Source organism: Peromyscus maniculatus, chromosome 21 (assembly GCF_049852395.1).
Source record: "Peromyscus maniculatus bairdii isolate BWxNUB_F1_BW_parent chromosome 21, HU_Pman_BW_mat_3.1, whole genome shotgun sequence".
NCBI classification, from domain to species: Eukaryota; Metazoa; Chordata; class Mammalia; order Rodentia; family Cricetidae; genus Peromyscus; species Peromyscus maniculatus.
This window is the reverse complement of record NC_134872.1, coordinates 60,890,806-60,906,204: the sequence shown is the minus strand read 5'-3', so window position 1 is coordinate 60,906,204 and position 15,399 is coordinate 60,890,806. Positions and strand designations below refer to the sequence as shown.

General features: G+C 37.7%; 1 protein-coding gene across 15 annotated transcripts in view; it reads left to right on the top strand.

Annotated features, from left to right (window-relative positions):
• The window catches only part of Fam135a (family with sequence similarity 135 member A), an 81,914-nt gene that overhangs the window by 50,719 nt on the left and 15,796 nt on the right, over positions 1 to 15,399 (top strand). For 6 of the 15 annotated variants that reach the window (XM_042266451.2, XM_076557952.1, XM_042266458.2 and 3 more), the window contains 6 exons: positions 1,576 to 1,731; positions 7,194 to 7,267; positions 8,916 to 9,070; positions 9,287 to 11,627; positions 13,042 to 13,202; positions 15,134 to 15,225. In XM_042266451.2, the coding sequence (XP_042122385.2) occupies positions 1,576 to 1,731; positions 7,194 to 7,267; positions 8,916 to 9,070; positions 9,287 to 11,627; positions 13,042 to 13,202; positions 15,134 to 15,225 (2,979 nt within the window). Of the gene's footprint in view, positions 1 to 1,575; positions 1,732 to 7,193; positions 7,268 to 8,915; positions 9,071 to 9,286; positions 11,628 to 13,041; positions 13,203 to 15,133; positions 15,226 to 15,399 lie in introns of those variants that run through there. The other 9 variants (XM_076557955.1, XM_076557954.1, XM_076557958.1 and 6 more) reach the window with 4 other exon arrangements.

The following is a 15,399-nucleotide window of genomic DNA, read 5'->3' as shown; positions in this document are numbered from 1 at the left end:
TAGTGCCTGTCCTGGATCTCGCTCTGTAGCCCAGGCTGGCCTCGAACTCAGAAGAGATCCACCTGCCTCTGCCTCCTGAGTGCTGGGATTAAAGGCGTGTGCCTCCGCTGCCCAGCCCATTTCATTCTTACAGTTAAATTAGGTACATTTTTCTTTTTTGGTCAGGAAACTAAGTGTCTTGACTCTCTTCAGTTCACTGTATATTCCCTGCTCAACAGCTGTGTTAATGAGAGAAATCAGAGGCATGAATCAAATGAAAGTATACGTTTGGTTTGGAGTGTATTTCTGTATGTAAATTTCGGTGAAAACTGGATTCTTTTCATGAAGGATCTCTTTAATAATTGTAAGTATGCAGGCTATGCAAGGATGTAATTTTCGCTACTGTCACAGGGTTTCTTTATAATTCAACTGACCATTTTCTTTAAAACGTCACCAGTGAAGAGCTGAAGAGATAGCTGAGCAGTTAAGAACTCTAGCTGCTCTTCCAGAGGACGGGAAGTTCCATTCCCAGCACTCACATGACAGTGTCCATTGATCTGTCACTCCAGTTCCAAGGGATCCAGTACCCTCTTCTCACCTCCATGGGCACCGAACACATATACGTTCAGGAAAAACACTAGTCTACATGAAATAGATAAGTAAATAAATAGAGGGTTTTACATATAGTCCTTAAATGTTACCCAAGGGGTAATATTCATTTAAAAATAATTATATTTTTATAAATTATAAAATTATATAATTATAATTATAAAATTAAATATAATTATATAATTATAAATTAAAATTATATAATTTTTATAATTATAAAATGTGCAGTCAATATGAAAAAAATTTAGTCTTTCATTTAGAAATTGAAGGGGGAGGTTTTTTTTTGTTTTTTTGTTTTTTTTTTAGGTTTTGTTGTTGTTGTTTGGTTTGGTTTTGGTCTTGTAGTATTTAAATCTCTTTATTCCCATTCCATTCTTTTGGCTGACTTTTATTCAGATGATATCTGCTCTTATATTTTTCTCCCATATGAAAGGTATTGTGATCTTTTCACTCAAGGAAACCTCTGTCTGCCTTTAGCACCCCTGCCCCCCCAACATCAGACATGTTGCTGAACCTCTTTAAATCCCACTTCTTTGTGACTCTGGCATGTGAGATTTTTCATGTGCTGTCACACCTTTCTCTTCTTCAGTCAGTAGAGTTGGCTCTTTTGCCGGCTCCGGATGATTGGTCTTGATTTCATGTTCCAGCATAGACTGTTTGTGGTCCATACCCAAGTCAGCTCCTGGTAGGTCTTCTTCACTCCCCACTCACCCTCTGTTCCAGTTAGTCAACCTCCACTTCCGTGGTGAACATTCTTTAGTTTCTTGTTATTGTTTTGTGTGTATGCTATTAAAATACTAGCTAGCTTGCTGAAATTGCCTCAATATCCATCAGTTAAATAAAAAACAAAAAACCTTATTCCGCTGTTCTCTCTCCCTCAGCACACATGTACACACGTGCCTTCCTGCTGATATTCTCTGTAGTGTTGTAGTAAGGTATGAAGCAGTCATTCTCGGGAAGTAGTGACGTTCTCTGTCCTTGTTTCAGAAAGTAGAAAACCCTGATGAACTGGCAGAACTGATCAACATGAACCTGGCACAGCTTTGCTCCCTTCTCATGGCTTTATGGGGACAGTTTCTGGAAGTCATAACACTGCATGAAGAATTAAGAGTACTGTTAGCACAGGAACACCATACCTTGAGGGTAAGTTAAAGAAATGTGGTACTTTGATTGGGTAGTATGCACCTTTAGGAATTTCTTATAACTAAAAGTATTCTTATGTGATAATGTAGATAAATGTAGATGAGAGACACCATGTGTTAGATTTTAAAGCTAACAGTAAAATAAGACAGTTCAGCAAACATTATATCTCAGCAACAACCTCTGCTAGTAGGACAACCACCTAAAGGTGAATAAAACACAAATACATATGCTATGAGTTAGCTCCTGGAACCCAAAAGCAGGAATTAGAAATCAGTAACCAAACAAGAATCTCTGATAGTCTCTCTTTTATCTTTGTTTTGGTTTTCCATTTCCTTCCCTAACCTCTCATGAGATTATATATTAGGAATTTTACAAGATGAATATAGACCTACAATGGCCCTTATTCAGAAAGTTAGATACTTTATTATAAAGCATGTTCTTGTTACTGAGAACATTCTGTGTAAATCGGATCACGTACTGTGTGCATATCCTCTTATATGCTAATTTTTTAATACCTGCCAATTGTTGATTTTCTCTTGTGTTATGCACCATTTGAGTATATACATCACTTATTCTGTTGATAGACATTTGGATTCTTTCTTAGTTTGTAAGTTTTGCAAACCAAGAACAGTTTCTCTGAACCATTTATCTTTAATACTTCAGTATGTATTTCCCAAGATCAGGAATAATTATCCATTATAGTAGCCAAATTTAGAAATTTTTTACTGATATAATAATGATGTGTAGTATCTGGCCTATCTTAATTAAAGTTTTGTTGGTGTGATAGAACACTCTGATAGAGGCACATAAGAAAGAAGGGGTTTATTTTGGCTTAAGGTTCCAGAGAGGATACAACCCACATGACTGGGAAAGCATGGCATCAGGAACATGAGACCTGCCAGTCACATTGCATTAGCAGTCTGAAAGCAGTGAGAGGGAGAGCAGGAGGTGGGCCAGACTACAAACCCCCAAGGCTTGCCCCCAGTGACATATTTCCTCCAGCAAGGCTTCACTTCCCACAAGGTCTATAACCTTCCAACAGTGTCAACCATCTAAATGACTGTGTGTTCAAACACATGAGCTACAGGAGACATTATTCATTCAAACCACAATGTGCCTGTGTTTAAATTTACCATTGTCATGTCCTATTTGACACCCCAGCCCACATTTGCAGAGTCAAACTCAAGAGTCACACATCACATTCAGTTTTAATGGCCCCTTAAGTTCACCAAAGGTGTAATCTTAGTCTCTTTATCTTTTGTGACTGATTGGGTTTTGCAGAGTATTGCCCAGTGCTTGCATAGAATCCTCTCAGTTTGGTCTGTTCTTCCTATTACATAGAGTAAAATGTGACACAGTGTAAGTAGGGATGTTGTATTTATTTCTCCTTCCAACAGTTTGATAAATTACATTTTTCTAAGGAGTTTTTCTATTCTGTCTGCATTTTTTAATTTACTATTATCAAATAACAGAATATTTCATTTTTTAAAATATCTGCCAGATCTGTAGTGTTTTCTACCATTTATTACTAATATTTTTGTGCCCTTATTTTTTTCTGGAACGACCTTTTTATTAGTATTTTTAATGGACTATTTTTCATGTTACTTCTCTCTTTGATGTGTTTTTTTTTTATTATTATTATATTTCAGTAAGTAGGGTTATCATACTGAAAACTAAGTTTTTAGGGTTCTTCCTCAGAGGTCCTTTAATAAAAGATTAGTTGCTTCTCTAAAAGGCCTAATATGAGATTCTGTAGTGGATAAAATAGCATAATTACAGTATTCACCTTACTAATGATCTTCTTTAGCTTCCTATAGTAATTTAAAATGAATAGCTCAATAAATGCAATGTGTGTCTTTCTGACCATTGTCATTAATATTTGAACAGTGGTGAATTTTAGTAGAAGTGTGGCCAGCTCTGGTGGTGTGCTCACACTGCAGAACTAGCCTTTACTCAGTGCTCTTTGGACATTAGGACTTCCGTGAGGACTTGAGTGCCTCCTCAGGAGGTCAGTGCGTCTGTTGTCATTGTTCTCTAGCCATTCTGGCTGGAGTTTGAGGACATTGCAGAGCAGTTTTAATTTGTATTCTCCTGGTGGCTAAAGATGTTGAAAACTTGTTTCAGTGTTTATTGACTGCATACATTTCTTTTGAGAACTTCCTTTTCAAATAGTTCATTATTGCAAAGTGCAGATAATACACTCAACCTGAATATGTGAAAATTATTGGAATATTAGATTCAATATTGAAAGGTCCCAAGTTGTATTTTTTATTTCTTTTTCATCCTTTACTTAGAAGTATTTTTGGAAGGGCATTGTTTTTTACAGTGTTTTTTTCTTTTTTATTTATTTTTTTTAGGCACTGTCTTACTATGTAGCTCTGACTGTCCTGAAACTCACTCTGTAGACCAGGCTGACCTTGAACTCACAGAGATCCTCCTGCCTCTGCCTCCCAAGTACTGAGATTAAAGATGTATGTCACCATGCCTGAGGTGGATTTTTCTATTATCAAATTGTTATAGCTGGGCATGGTAGTTCATGTTTATAATCCCAGCACTTGGATGACAGAGTCAGGATTGCTTTGAGTTCGTGATCAATGTGAACTACACATAGTGAGTACCAAGGCTACAGAGTAAGAAGACCCTGCCTCCAAGTTAAAAGCAAAGAAAGCAAGCTCTGGTTCTTACAGTGTCTTCTCACGATTTCTGTGCAATTGTCTCTGCAAATCTTCATGTCATTAGCATGGTGATGCTCTAATGTCCGAATTCATCAGATTGCACTTTAAATGTGTAATGCCATGCCTCAGCTATACCTCCAGAGAACTAGACAAAGGTGAGCTAGGAATCTAGCTCAGTGGGAAAGCACTGCCTCACACGTGTGCTGGGAGCAGTTCCAAGTACCAGGAAGAGCAGGACGGCCTAGAAAACCTTAATAAAGTAAGATCATAAAAGAAAATGGCCTGTCACACATGCAAAAACTTTTCCTTTGTTAAATTGCTCTTTTAGAAGAGATGTGTATCAAGAAATGAATTCATTTAAATGAACTAGCCTTGTATCTAATGTTAAATGTGAGTCAATTTTGTATAATAAAGCAGTATGGTATCTTCCTACAACACAAAGAGCAAAGAACATATATTCAGATAAACATTGTCAAGTGTCTACATTTTTCAGGGTAATATAAACATCATCTATCAGATAGAGACTTTGTACTCAACATTAGACTCTACTGTATATGAACACATATAAAATTACTATAACATACTCTTAACAATTTGAACAGCATATTAGAGTAAGCCCAGAAAAAGATCATTTAGTCCTTTAAAGCATTAATATTACATAGCCATTTTGAAAGTTCAGTGTTTTTCTATTTGCTAAAATTTTCATAATTGTGATATTGCCAAGGAAATGATTTTGAAATTAGAGTATATAACCCAAATCACTTTTATAAGCAACTGTAACAAAGTAATAATACATATTTCTCGTATCCCCTAAATTTAAATTTGTAAACCTAACAAATCTTAATATTATGTGTTGCCATCAGGTGGCAGTCATACATTAGTTATGGTGATACAATACAGTGAATAGTCTCATTTCTAGCATATCATTTGAGTGTGCTAATAATTGAAAGAGAATTATAAAAAGAACCTCATATGAGTACATAGAGGCTTAGGAAGATTTCTAATTACAGAGTCTTAGTGTAGACAGACCGAAATAAGAACTTTAGAGCATAAGCTTTCGCTTCCCAAATCTGTTCTTGAATCCTGGGTTATCACTTACTGGCTGTGTCTCCTTGACTCCTTTCGCCATAGTTCCTCACTGACTACTGAAGATAGCTCCTCCATAGCAACCTTAGTCTTGGCACAGAGCTTCCTAAGTAGGAGACTGGCAAGAAATGCTAGTCACTGTAGGAATCAGGACAGTTAAGGAGAGAAGGGAAGCAGACCGCTGACTCCAGAAATCCAGTGGAAGCCAAAGAAAGGAAGGTTGCAGGACATGAGAAGGAATCTTTGGGGAACAGGCAGAGAAGGGAGAAAGAGGTTCAGGAAAAGGGTGGATGTTATGAAAATGCAGTATGGAAATGACATAATGAAACCTCTTTATTTGTGCACTTAATATGATAAAAATGCATATTTATACTTTATACTCACCAGGGAAAACAAACTCCGGACAGGCAGAATTTTTCTTCATCCTTCCTTTAGTGCTGAGAGAAACAGGAGGTAATTGGGTAATTCGACCACATTTGAAAGTAAAGAACACAGTAGTACATCCTTCTCATCAGGACCTCACACCTGTCTCTCTAGGTCTGGATTAGATGCCTGTTTACTCACCATTAAATTCCGTCTACACACACGAAAAGTGTCCTCAACATAATTGACTTGAACATGTGACATACTTCTTTTCCCTCTGTATACCCAAAAAGATATCTTTTCCCTCTCTTAATTGGTTTACTGGTGTTCCATTACCTAACAGAACCTTTCTTTTCATATTTAAAAATATTGTCAAAACACAAACACAATGGAAGAAGTAGTCAACAAACTCTATATATTTATCAAGTACATTCTTTTAAACTTGCCAAAATATATTAGACAGCCGATCTGTTATTATATATTATATAAAATATAATAAAGTCGATCAAAACATACCTCCTCTGGCATCATAACATATAATCTTTAATCCTAGCACTTGGGAGGCAGAGGCAGGTAGATCTTGGTGAGTTAAAGGTCAGCCTGGTTTACATAGCAAGTTCCAGACCAACCAGAGCTAAACAGTGAGACCCTGTCTCAAGAAGGAAAATAAAACCTAGTTCCTGTTCTAAAGAACACCATATACTAGGAAGGGGTGTGATTTGTGCCTGGTTCTGCTGAGGCAGAATGCAGTGACTGCTAGGACAGCAGTTAGAAAAGCATGTGTTTATGCCTGTGCAGACTAGAAACTACTGTTGCATGTTTGCTATGTTCTCCACAATACCAAATGCACATGCAATGCCATATGCACAGGTATTGAGTGCAGTTTGAAAGTGCATCACCTGAAGCTCATAGTCAAATGCCCAAAGTCACAATGCTAATAAATCACTCCGTTCATGGTCATATGCTTGAATGTCTGACCAATAATGCAGAAGAAATTAGCAACCTGGGATTGCCCTCCATCATTTCCCATGTGTTGGGCACTATTCTGGATACTGCAGACAAATGGTACAAGTACCATCTCTGCCTTTAAGGAGAAAAATCAAAATGAGATCCAAAATGTAAACTGGAGTTTTTCACTTAGTTGTTGTTGTTGTTGTTGTTGTTTTTATTCCGCACCATATAGAAATACAGTGATTTAGGAACACTGAAGGAAAGCAGTTTAATTTCTCACAGGAATGGGTTTTGAATGCCTAGTGGAATCAGCATCTCTGCTTGCTAGTGTGCCATATTGACTAATGAAACACCATGTTACCAATGTTCCTTTTTGAAATTATTTAGGTTCGCAGATTTTCGGAGGCATTCTTTTGTTTTGAACACCCAAGAGAAGCTGCCATTGCATACCAAGAACTTCAGTAAGTAGCACAAATCCAAAATGCAGATCATTGTAGTTCCTTTACATCAGATGTCTATCAGATTTTATCAATGACGGACTTCATAGTGTGTAAAGCAGAAGAAGAGGTTTAATTTTAGGAATTATCTTTTGAAAAAGTCCCTTTCTGTTCAAAGGAAAATATAATAGACTTGCATTGAGTCCCCCGATGTAAGCTTTGTCCCACTTTAATAGCACTGAACAGCTCTGTTGTTCATATACCATCTTCTTCTGTCTTTGCTTCCTCGGGTCAGAATAGCTCACAGTCATCATTTTCATAGCATATTTTCACAGTCTAGATGTGATTGGTACTGCCTTCCATGACAGAAAGATACACAGTTAAAATAGCTGGGCAGTAGTGGTGCACCTTTAATTCTAGCTCCCGAGAAGCAGAGGCAAATGAATCTCTGTTTGAGGCCAGCTGGTTGGTCTACAGAGAGAATTTCAGAACAATTCTTAAAACAAAAAATCCAGAACAATTGCCTTCCATCATTCCTACTGAATGTGGTTCGGACTTGTTTTCTTTGGCTTTAAAGAGTTGCTTGAAGTCATTTCACTGAGAAAAATAAAGCATACACAAAGAAGTGAATGCTGTATGAGTTTATATATGTGAAGTTTTGAAGAAGCAAAACTAAGGTGAAGGAAGTCTGAACAGTGGTCCTCTTGGGGTTAACAGAGCTGGGAAATTAGGGAAAATGTGAGTAGATGGAAATATTTATTCTGTGTCATGTATTCATTTGCCAAATCATACAGGATATATTTCAGCTCATATGTATTTTGCCTCATAAAAACTATAAATAATAACTGTGGGCATAGGGGGTAGTCAGTATTGAAGTATGAAAAAAGGGCAGATGTTAGCTGTTCAGACTGGGTAATAAGTAAATGCAGTTAACTACACTAGTTTGATTCTTTTGAAATTCTTATTAGAAATTTTTTTCCTTAAAAAATGTTTGGATTTTTTTTTTAATGTGTCTGAATGTTTTGTCTGAATGCATGTATGTTTGCCATGTGTGGGCCTGGTGCTATTGAAGATCAGAGAAAGGAGTCTCCTAGAACTATGGTAGATTAGTTATAGACTAGTTACATGGTTGTGAGCCACCATGGAGGTGCTGGGAATCCAACTGGTCCTTTTGCCAGAGCACTAATGGTCTTAACCATAAAGCCTTCTGTTCAGGCCCTAGAAAATCTTTCTGATCACTATTTTATATTAGAAATTTGTGTATCTTGTTTTAAATAGCTGTTCAATGTATTTATCAGTATGTATTAGTAAAGCAGCCATGTGAAAGACACTTTTCCTGTGTTCTCATTAAATAATTAGTAAGCATTGAACTTTTGATACTACTTCCGTGTGCTATTTATAGCAAATTTGGAACTTCAAACAGTGTGCATTGACTTCATACCATAGAATAGGAATTAGCTTGTCAACAAACTATCATGTCAACAATTTGTTATCAGTAAGCCATAATTTTCATCTTGCCAGATTTTATCTCTGACCAAGAAGCTTTTCCCAAGGACATTGGTTCTTGAGGAAACGGGCTAGGACTGGTGGGGGAAGAGAACAGGGTAGATTTTAAAGTGGAGGTGGGCGTAATTATTTTTTCACTACAATCTGACTTAAGAATATTTTTCAGTGCTCAGAGTCATCTACAGATGTGCACCGCTATCAAAAATACTTCCTTCTGCAGTTCTCTTCCACCCCTACCTATTGAATGTAGTGAATTAGATGGAGATCTCAATTCATTACCTATAATCTTTGAAGATAGGTATTTAGATTCAGTTATTGAAGGTAAGTATAATCTAACTAAAATACATAAGCTATGTATGTCAATTTCAGCATAGTCTTCCAACTATACATAAAGCCATTCCTTAATATTAAATCATTGCCCCTCTAGTTCCATTTACTTTTGAGGAAATTAGAAAGTTGTAGTTAGAAAAAGTAGTCTTCATCCTTTGAGTTCTCACACTTGTGATAAACTTGAATCTTTTTTTCTTTGGCTAAAAGACTTAGATGCGCCCTGGATGGGACTTCAGAGTCTTCAGCTATCAGAGGCCAGTAGAGTGGATAAACATGAGACTGAAGAGAGCTCTCTAGCAGGACTTTCCAGCCCAGAGCTGAAGGTCAGACCTGCTGTTGCCTCCAGTATTTGCCATACAGAAGGTGAAAAGCAGCTAACAAAATCTCTAAAAGGAAAGAATGAAGAAGCAAATAAATCCAAGGTTAAGGTCACTAAGCTCATGAAAACAATGAAACCAGAAAACACAAAAAAGTTAATAAAACAGAACTCTAAAGATTCTGTGGTTTTAGTGAGCTACAAATGTTTGAAAAATACAGCATCCAGTGATCTCACTAAATGCTCTGAAGGCAATCCTTCACATAGTCAGGAAGAAGGTCTGGATCCCACAATATGTGGATATAATTTTGACCCAAAGACCTACATCAGACAGACAAGTGAAAAGGAAGCTAGCTCTTTGCCAGCAAATGCAGACAGAACTGAACACAAGGCTCCAGATACTGAACATATGCAACCAGACCAGTTTGATCTCTTGAACTCTGGCAGCCTAAATCTTTGTGCAAATTTGTCCATTTCAGGTAAACTTGCTATCTCCCAAGACAATAGTGATATCTCACATATGGAGCACAATCTGGCATCTAGAAGTTCATCAGGTGATTGCGGTGACTATCACAGAACTCCGTCTTCGGGAGTTAGAACACTTGAAGTCAAGTCCAGCAGTAAAGAGCCTTTCAGTGGAGAGAAAATAACTGTTCAAATAGGACCTTGGGCAGAGCTCCGAGAGGCTGAACAATTTGTGGATAATTTACTACCCAGTTTTGAGTCCTCAGATTCTAATGGTAAATCCAGGTCTGTAGAAACAGCAGGGAAGGATGCTTTACAGGAAGCACAGTGTCATCCCACTGAAGAATCATCAACTAAGTTAAGAAGTAATCTACCTGCTCCTTCTACAAAAGAATATCATGTTGTTGTAAGTGGTGACACGATTAAGTTACCAGACACTAATGCCACATATGCCTCGTCTAGATTTTCAGATTCGGGTGTGGAAAGTGAACCAAGTTCTTTTGCAACACATCCCAATCCAGAAATATCCTTTGAAACTCTCCAAGGACCAAGTCCTTACACTAACGAGAGATTGTTTCCTCAGCTTTTGATGAAGCCTGAGCACAATGTCAAGTTCTCACTAGGGAGTCATCGCACGGAGAGCACAAGTGCTCTCAGTGAAATCCAGTCATCTTTGACGTCCATAAACTCCCTGCCTTCTGACGATGAGCTGTCACCTGATGATAGCTGTAAGAAGTCCGCAGTACCTGAGGGGCATCTGAGTGATGGTAAAACTGTATGCAATCTGGGAACGATGGACCTGCCCAAGTGTGATGATTCCAGAAAGTCAAGTATTATTTTGCAGCAGCAATGTGTTGTATTTTCAGGGCATTTGGACAATGATACTTTAGCAGTGCATTCCTTAAGTCCAAGCGGTAAGGACCTTTTACAACTTGTTTTCACAGGTGAAGAAGATATTTCCAGTGATGTGAAAAGTAGTTGTGACTCCAAACCTAATTTGGATACTGTGCTTAAAGGCTCCCTGAGCTATGATACATCTAATAACTACTCTGCAGAAACAGCAGCAACACTAAATTCAAAACTGATTTGCTTAGGTACTCCTTGTGTTGTTTCAGGTTCCGTTTCTACTAACACAGAGCTTAGTGAAGATAGAACTGTGGAAAGAAAAAATAGTGAGCCATTAAATCACAAGCCAGTGTATTCAGAAGCCCCTGTTACTGAAAATGACCCTCATCTGAGTACAAGTGACTCCATTTCCAGTAGTACTGATGTGGTCAAACAAGGGCTGGTGGAAGATTATTTTGGGCCTCAGAGCAATACAGATATTTCTGACAGATGTGCTGTTAGCTACCACAGCTCAGTTAGCTCTCAGAAGGAAACCTGTGAAAAAGGAATGAGTGATCTTCAGCAGGAGCAAGGCGAAGAGGAGGAGGAGGAGCAGGATCAACAGATGATTCAAAATGGGTATTACGAAGAAACAGATGGAACAGCAAGTGTTCACTATACAAGTGGAGATGTGCCAGGAGAAGAGAGACCCACACAGTTGGAAAAAGGAAGCAGTGACTCTCTGAGGGCTGGTGTGACCGTCCCTGCTGTTTGTACTCCTGGCTGTTTGTCTTTTCCAGCTGCTCCACGAGAGTCTCCTTGTGCTGGTAAATATTCTAGAAGTAAATTTGATGCCATTACAAAGCAACCAAGCAGCATTTCTTACAACTTCACCTCTTCAACTTCCTGGTATGAAAATTCACCAAAACCTCAAATACATGCGTAAGTAATGGAACTTAATATTGTGTGCTAAGTGTGTATCTAGAATATAGAGCCAAGCAAATATAGAGCCAAGAGGTGGAACCTTTTTCGTTGTTTCCTCTAACAAAACATGCTCCTTTGAATTGTTAAAATGGTGAAATGGGTGCAATATGGGCAAACTGCTTCCAAATGGTCTGTTGTGTAGGTTAGACATTTTCTTTCAGCAGTTTTATGTTAGAAGTGTGCAAAAGCTAAGGGTAGAACCCTGTATTCGTTAGGACATCATTTCTCCCCTATAACTTTGGAAAAGAGCTGAGCTTTATGAGTACATGTGGGAAATAAGGGTAATATTAAGTAAATGAATGACACATTTATAGAAACTCCTAAACCTACCAAACCCTAATCGCCTTGCTTGAGACAGTTGTTTGCAGTAGCAGATTTATCTGTGTGCACTGGTTCTTAAAATCCACTTCAACCTAGACCAAATCATGCTCTGTGAGGTGACAAGTCTGAGCATTGTGTACAGTAGATTTTTAAAGTTCACAGATTACTCTGGTTTATATATAAAGTTTATCTATAAAACCTAAAGCTAAAATGTGGTAATAGTTACTGATTTGAAAACTTATATACTAGCCTAGAATGATAGTCTGTGTCTTTAATCACAGCACTCAGGAGTCAGAGGCAGGCAGATCTTTGCGAGTTCAAGGCTAGCTCGACCTACTAGGGAGTATCACGACCACATATAAATAAACAAAAACTGCTGCTACCTTTTGGGTTCTTCTCACTTTTTCTGAGGTACCAGAAAGCAAAGTCTTGTATGTCTTCACCCAGTGTATACTACACAGACCACTGTTCACCATCTCCTCCATGTCCAGCTTTCTAAGCCAAATGGGTGTCATGTTAAATAGCAGTTTTGATGTTTACAGTCTTCCAGTTAGATTTGTTAGCATGCCAAATACTGGATGCTGCCAGTTACAGTCACATGCCTCTCTTGGTGCTGCTCCTTTTGGTGCTTTGAGAGAAAATTCCAAGTAACCCACCCTGCTTGAATACCATGCTCACTGCTGTGCTTTCTATGAGAGCTTCTTTTAAATTGTAATAGAGCAAAGAAGAAAGACTGATTACATGATAAATGCCAGATTGCCACTTTGCAGTATCTGTTTTAGTTTTCTGTGCATGTAATATTAAATTATACATAAAGTGTAACCACTTCTGACATGAGCAGCTTGAAGTGTTCCCTGTGTGTAATGAGAACATGCTCTAAGAGTAGCGGAAAAGTTATCCTCAGATAAAATCATCTAGATGACCCCAGGTGGTTCCATGGATTTTACAGATACTGTTCATCTTTATTCCTGCTCTTGTCTAAAGTCATCATGTTCTCTCTCGCTTTCTACTATCTTTAGTAATGGATATTTCCTCTAACATTCCACTTCAGCTTCCTTCAGGCCAAAGAAGAGCTGAAGCAGCTTAAGCTGCCTGGCTTCATGTACAGTGACGTTCCTCTGCTGGCACCCTCAGCGCCTTACTTCAGCATGGAAGAGGAGGATGGCTCTGAGGACGGCGTGCATCTCATAGTCTGTGTCCATGGCTTAGATGGTATGTGGCAGCTCAGTAGCTTTTCCTAATAGAACATTGAGTTTTCTGTTGAACTTGAAAGATGGTGAGTTGATAGATTAGTTGTATATTACATTTTTGAAACAGAAACATGCTTAACTTTACCAAATGTAATATTAGATTTTTTTTTGTTGGTTTTTAAGTAAATTTGCCATGGATCTGACACTTAGATGTAAAGGTTTTAATTTTTAATTTTTTTGTATTCTCATTGATTTTATCAACTATAACCTCAGGACTGAGTCTTTTTACCTTGCTTCTTAAACCTTACAGACTGAAAAAGATGGATACCCTTACTAATTAAAGGCATCGCTAACTTCATGCTGTAGCTTCACAACAGCAGCCATGGCTCCTCAGCAGATTTGTCTTTCTGGGTTGATTAGAAAAAGCCAACAGTTTCTAGATCAGCATGATAGATTACTGTAATTCCACAGTAAACTATTGTATGAGATATAAAAATATTAAACAAAGATATTCTTTAAAGGCCCTTCAAGAAATAAAATACCTTCAATACCAACCTTTTAGCCCTATCCTCAAATAATGTGATGTCAAAGAATTATCTCCTAAATAAGACTTCTTGACAGTAGAATTTCCTGGCAGATTTCCTTCCTTCATTGAAATTTTCAAACTGCAGATTGTTCGTCTGTCACATACCTTGGTTCAGAACAATAAGGAAAAGATAGAATGCAGCCCATCCTTTAGGTACCCCAACTGTGGTACCAAATCTGGTAACAACGACATACCAGCACTTCCCTACAAAGACTGTTTGACACTGTGAATAAAACTCTAGCTAGTAGTATCAATATACTAAATTACTATGACAAAATTTAAATTTCCAGAATACAAAAGTAAATATAAAGACATTTCTTTACAGTGTACTACATTAAGTAAATTAATAAGAATAATTGATGAGCTGGGCAGTGGTGGTGCACATCTTTAATCCCAGCACTTGGGATGCAGAGCCAGGCGGATCTCTGTGAGTTTGAGTCCAGCCTGGTCTACAGAGTGAGTTCTAGGACAGGCACCAAAACTACACAGAGAAACCCTGTCTCGAAAAACCAAAAAAAGGGGTTGGAGATTTAGCTCAGTGGTAGAGCGCTTGCCTAGCAAGCTCAAGGCCCTGGGTTTAATCCTCAGCTCAAAAAAAAAAAAAAAAAAAGAATAATTGATTGAGATTCAATAGCCTTTCCCAGTCAATGTGTATGCATCAAACATTAGTTAGTAAGTAGAACTACTCTCTAACCCATAAATGTGACTAATCAGATATATTTCTAAGCCATATAAAACTAATTAGTAGTGAACATAAGAGGTGTTCCATCTTAATTAAGAATAAAAAATACAAAATCTCAATTATATGATATCTAAATGATAAATATTAAAAGGGTAAAATAAAAGTGAACACCCCTGATAGTAGTGTGTATATATTGCTAGTAAACCAAAGGAATCAGAAAAATACACTAGTTTTTTAAGATGTTTTATATTTTATACCTATTTGTTGTTTTATATCTGTCTTATATATATGCTTACAGTGTATTTTCAGTTAACAGTTATTAAACTATCGTAACCACCAGAGAAAAGTCACCACACTCAATCTAAATCTAAACTACCTTCAAGATTTGTTGGGTGGGTCCCTAGGGCAGTGACAGAGAACAAGTCAGTCATTGATGGCTGCTGTGTCCACTTGGTCTCTGAAGTCGTGTGCTGTCATGTAGATAAGTGAACCAAAACTTCTTAAGAGAGAAACTTCAATGAACTGCAAAGTCATTGGCTGGGAACTCTTTTACATAGCTTGCTGTCTATCAGCAAGTGGATTAAGACATGAATTTCCTGTCTCCAAAAACTGTGAAAGTGCATGATAGTGTATGTGGCACCTTTTTCTTCAGCTCTTCCTTTAAATATCATTTTTCATTTTCTAGGAAACAGTGCAGATCTCCGACTAGTGAAAACATACATTGAACTTGGACTGCCTGGGGGAAGAGTTGATTTTCTCATGTCTGAGAGAAACCAGGTAAATAAGGCAGTGTTTTCAATGGTAGCAAACGCTCTTACGCCAGTTCCTGCATTGACTTGTTGTGACTTTTGTGAAGTTTACCACCAGTTTATATGCTGAGGACGTACAAATGACAGATTTGACTTAGTTTTGTATATGAAACATTCAGAGTTCACATTTCTGTACAAAAAT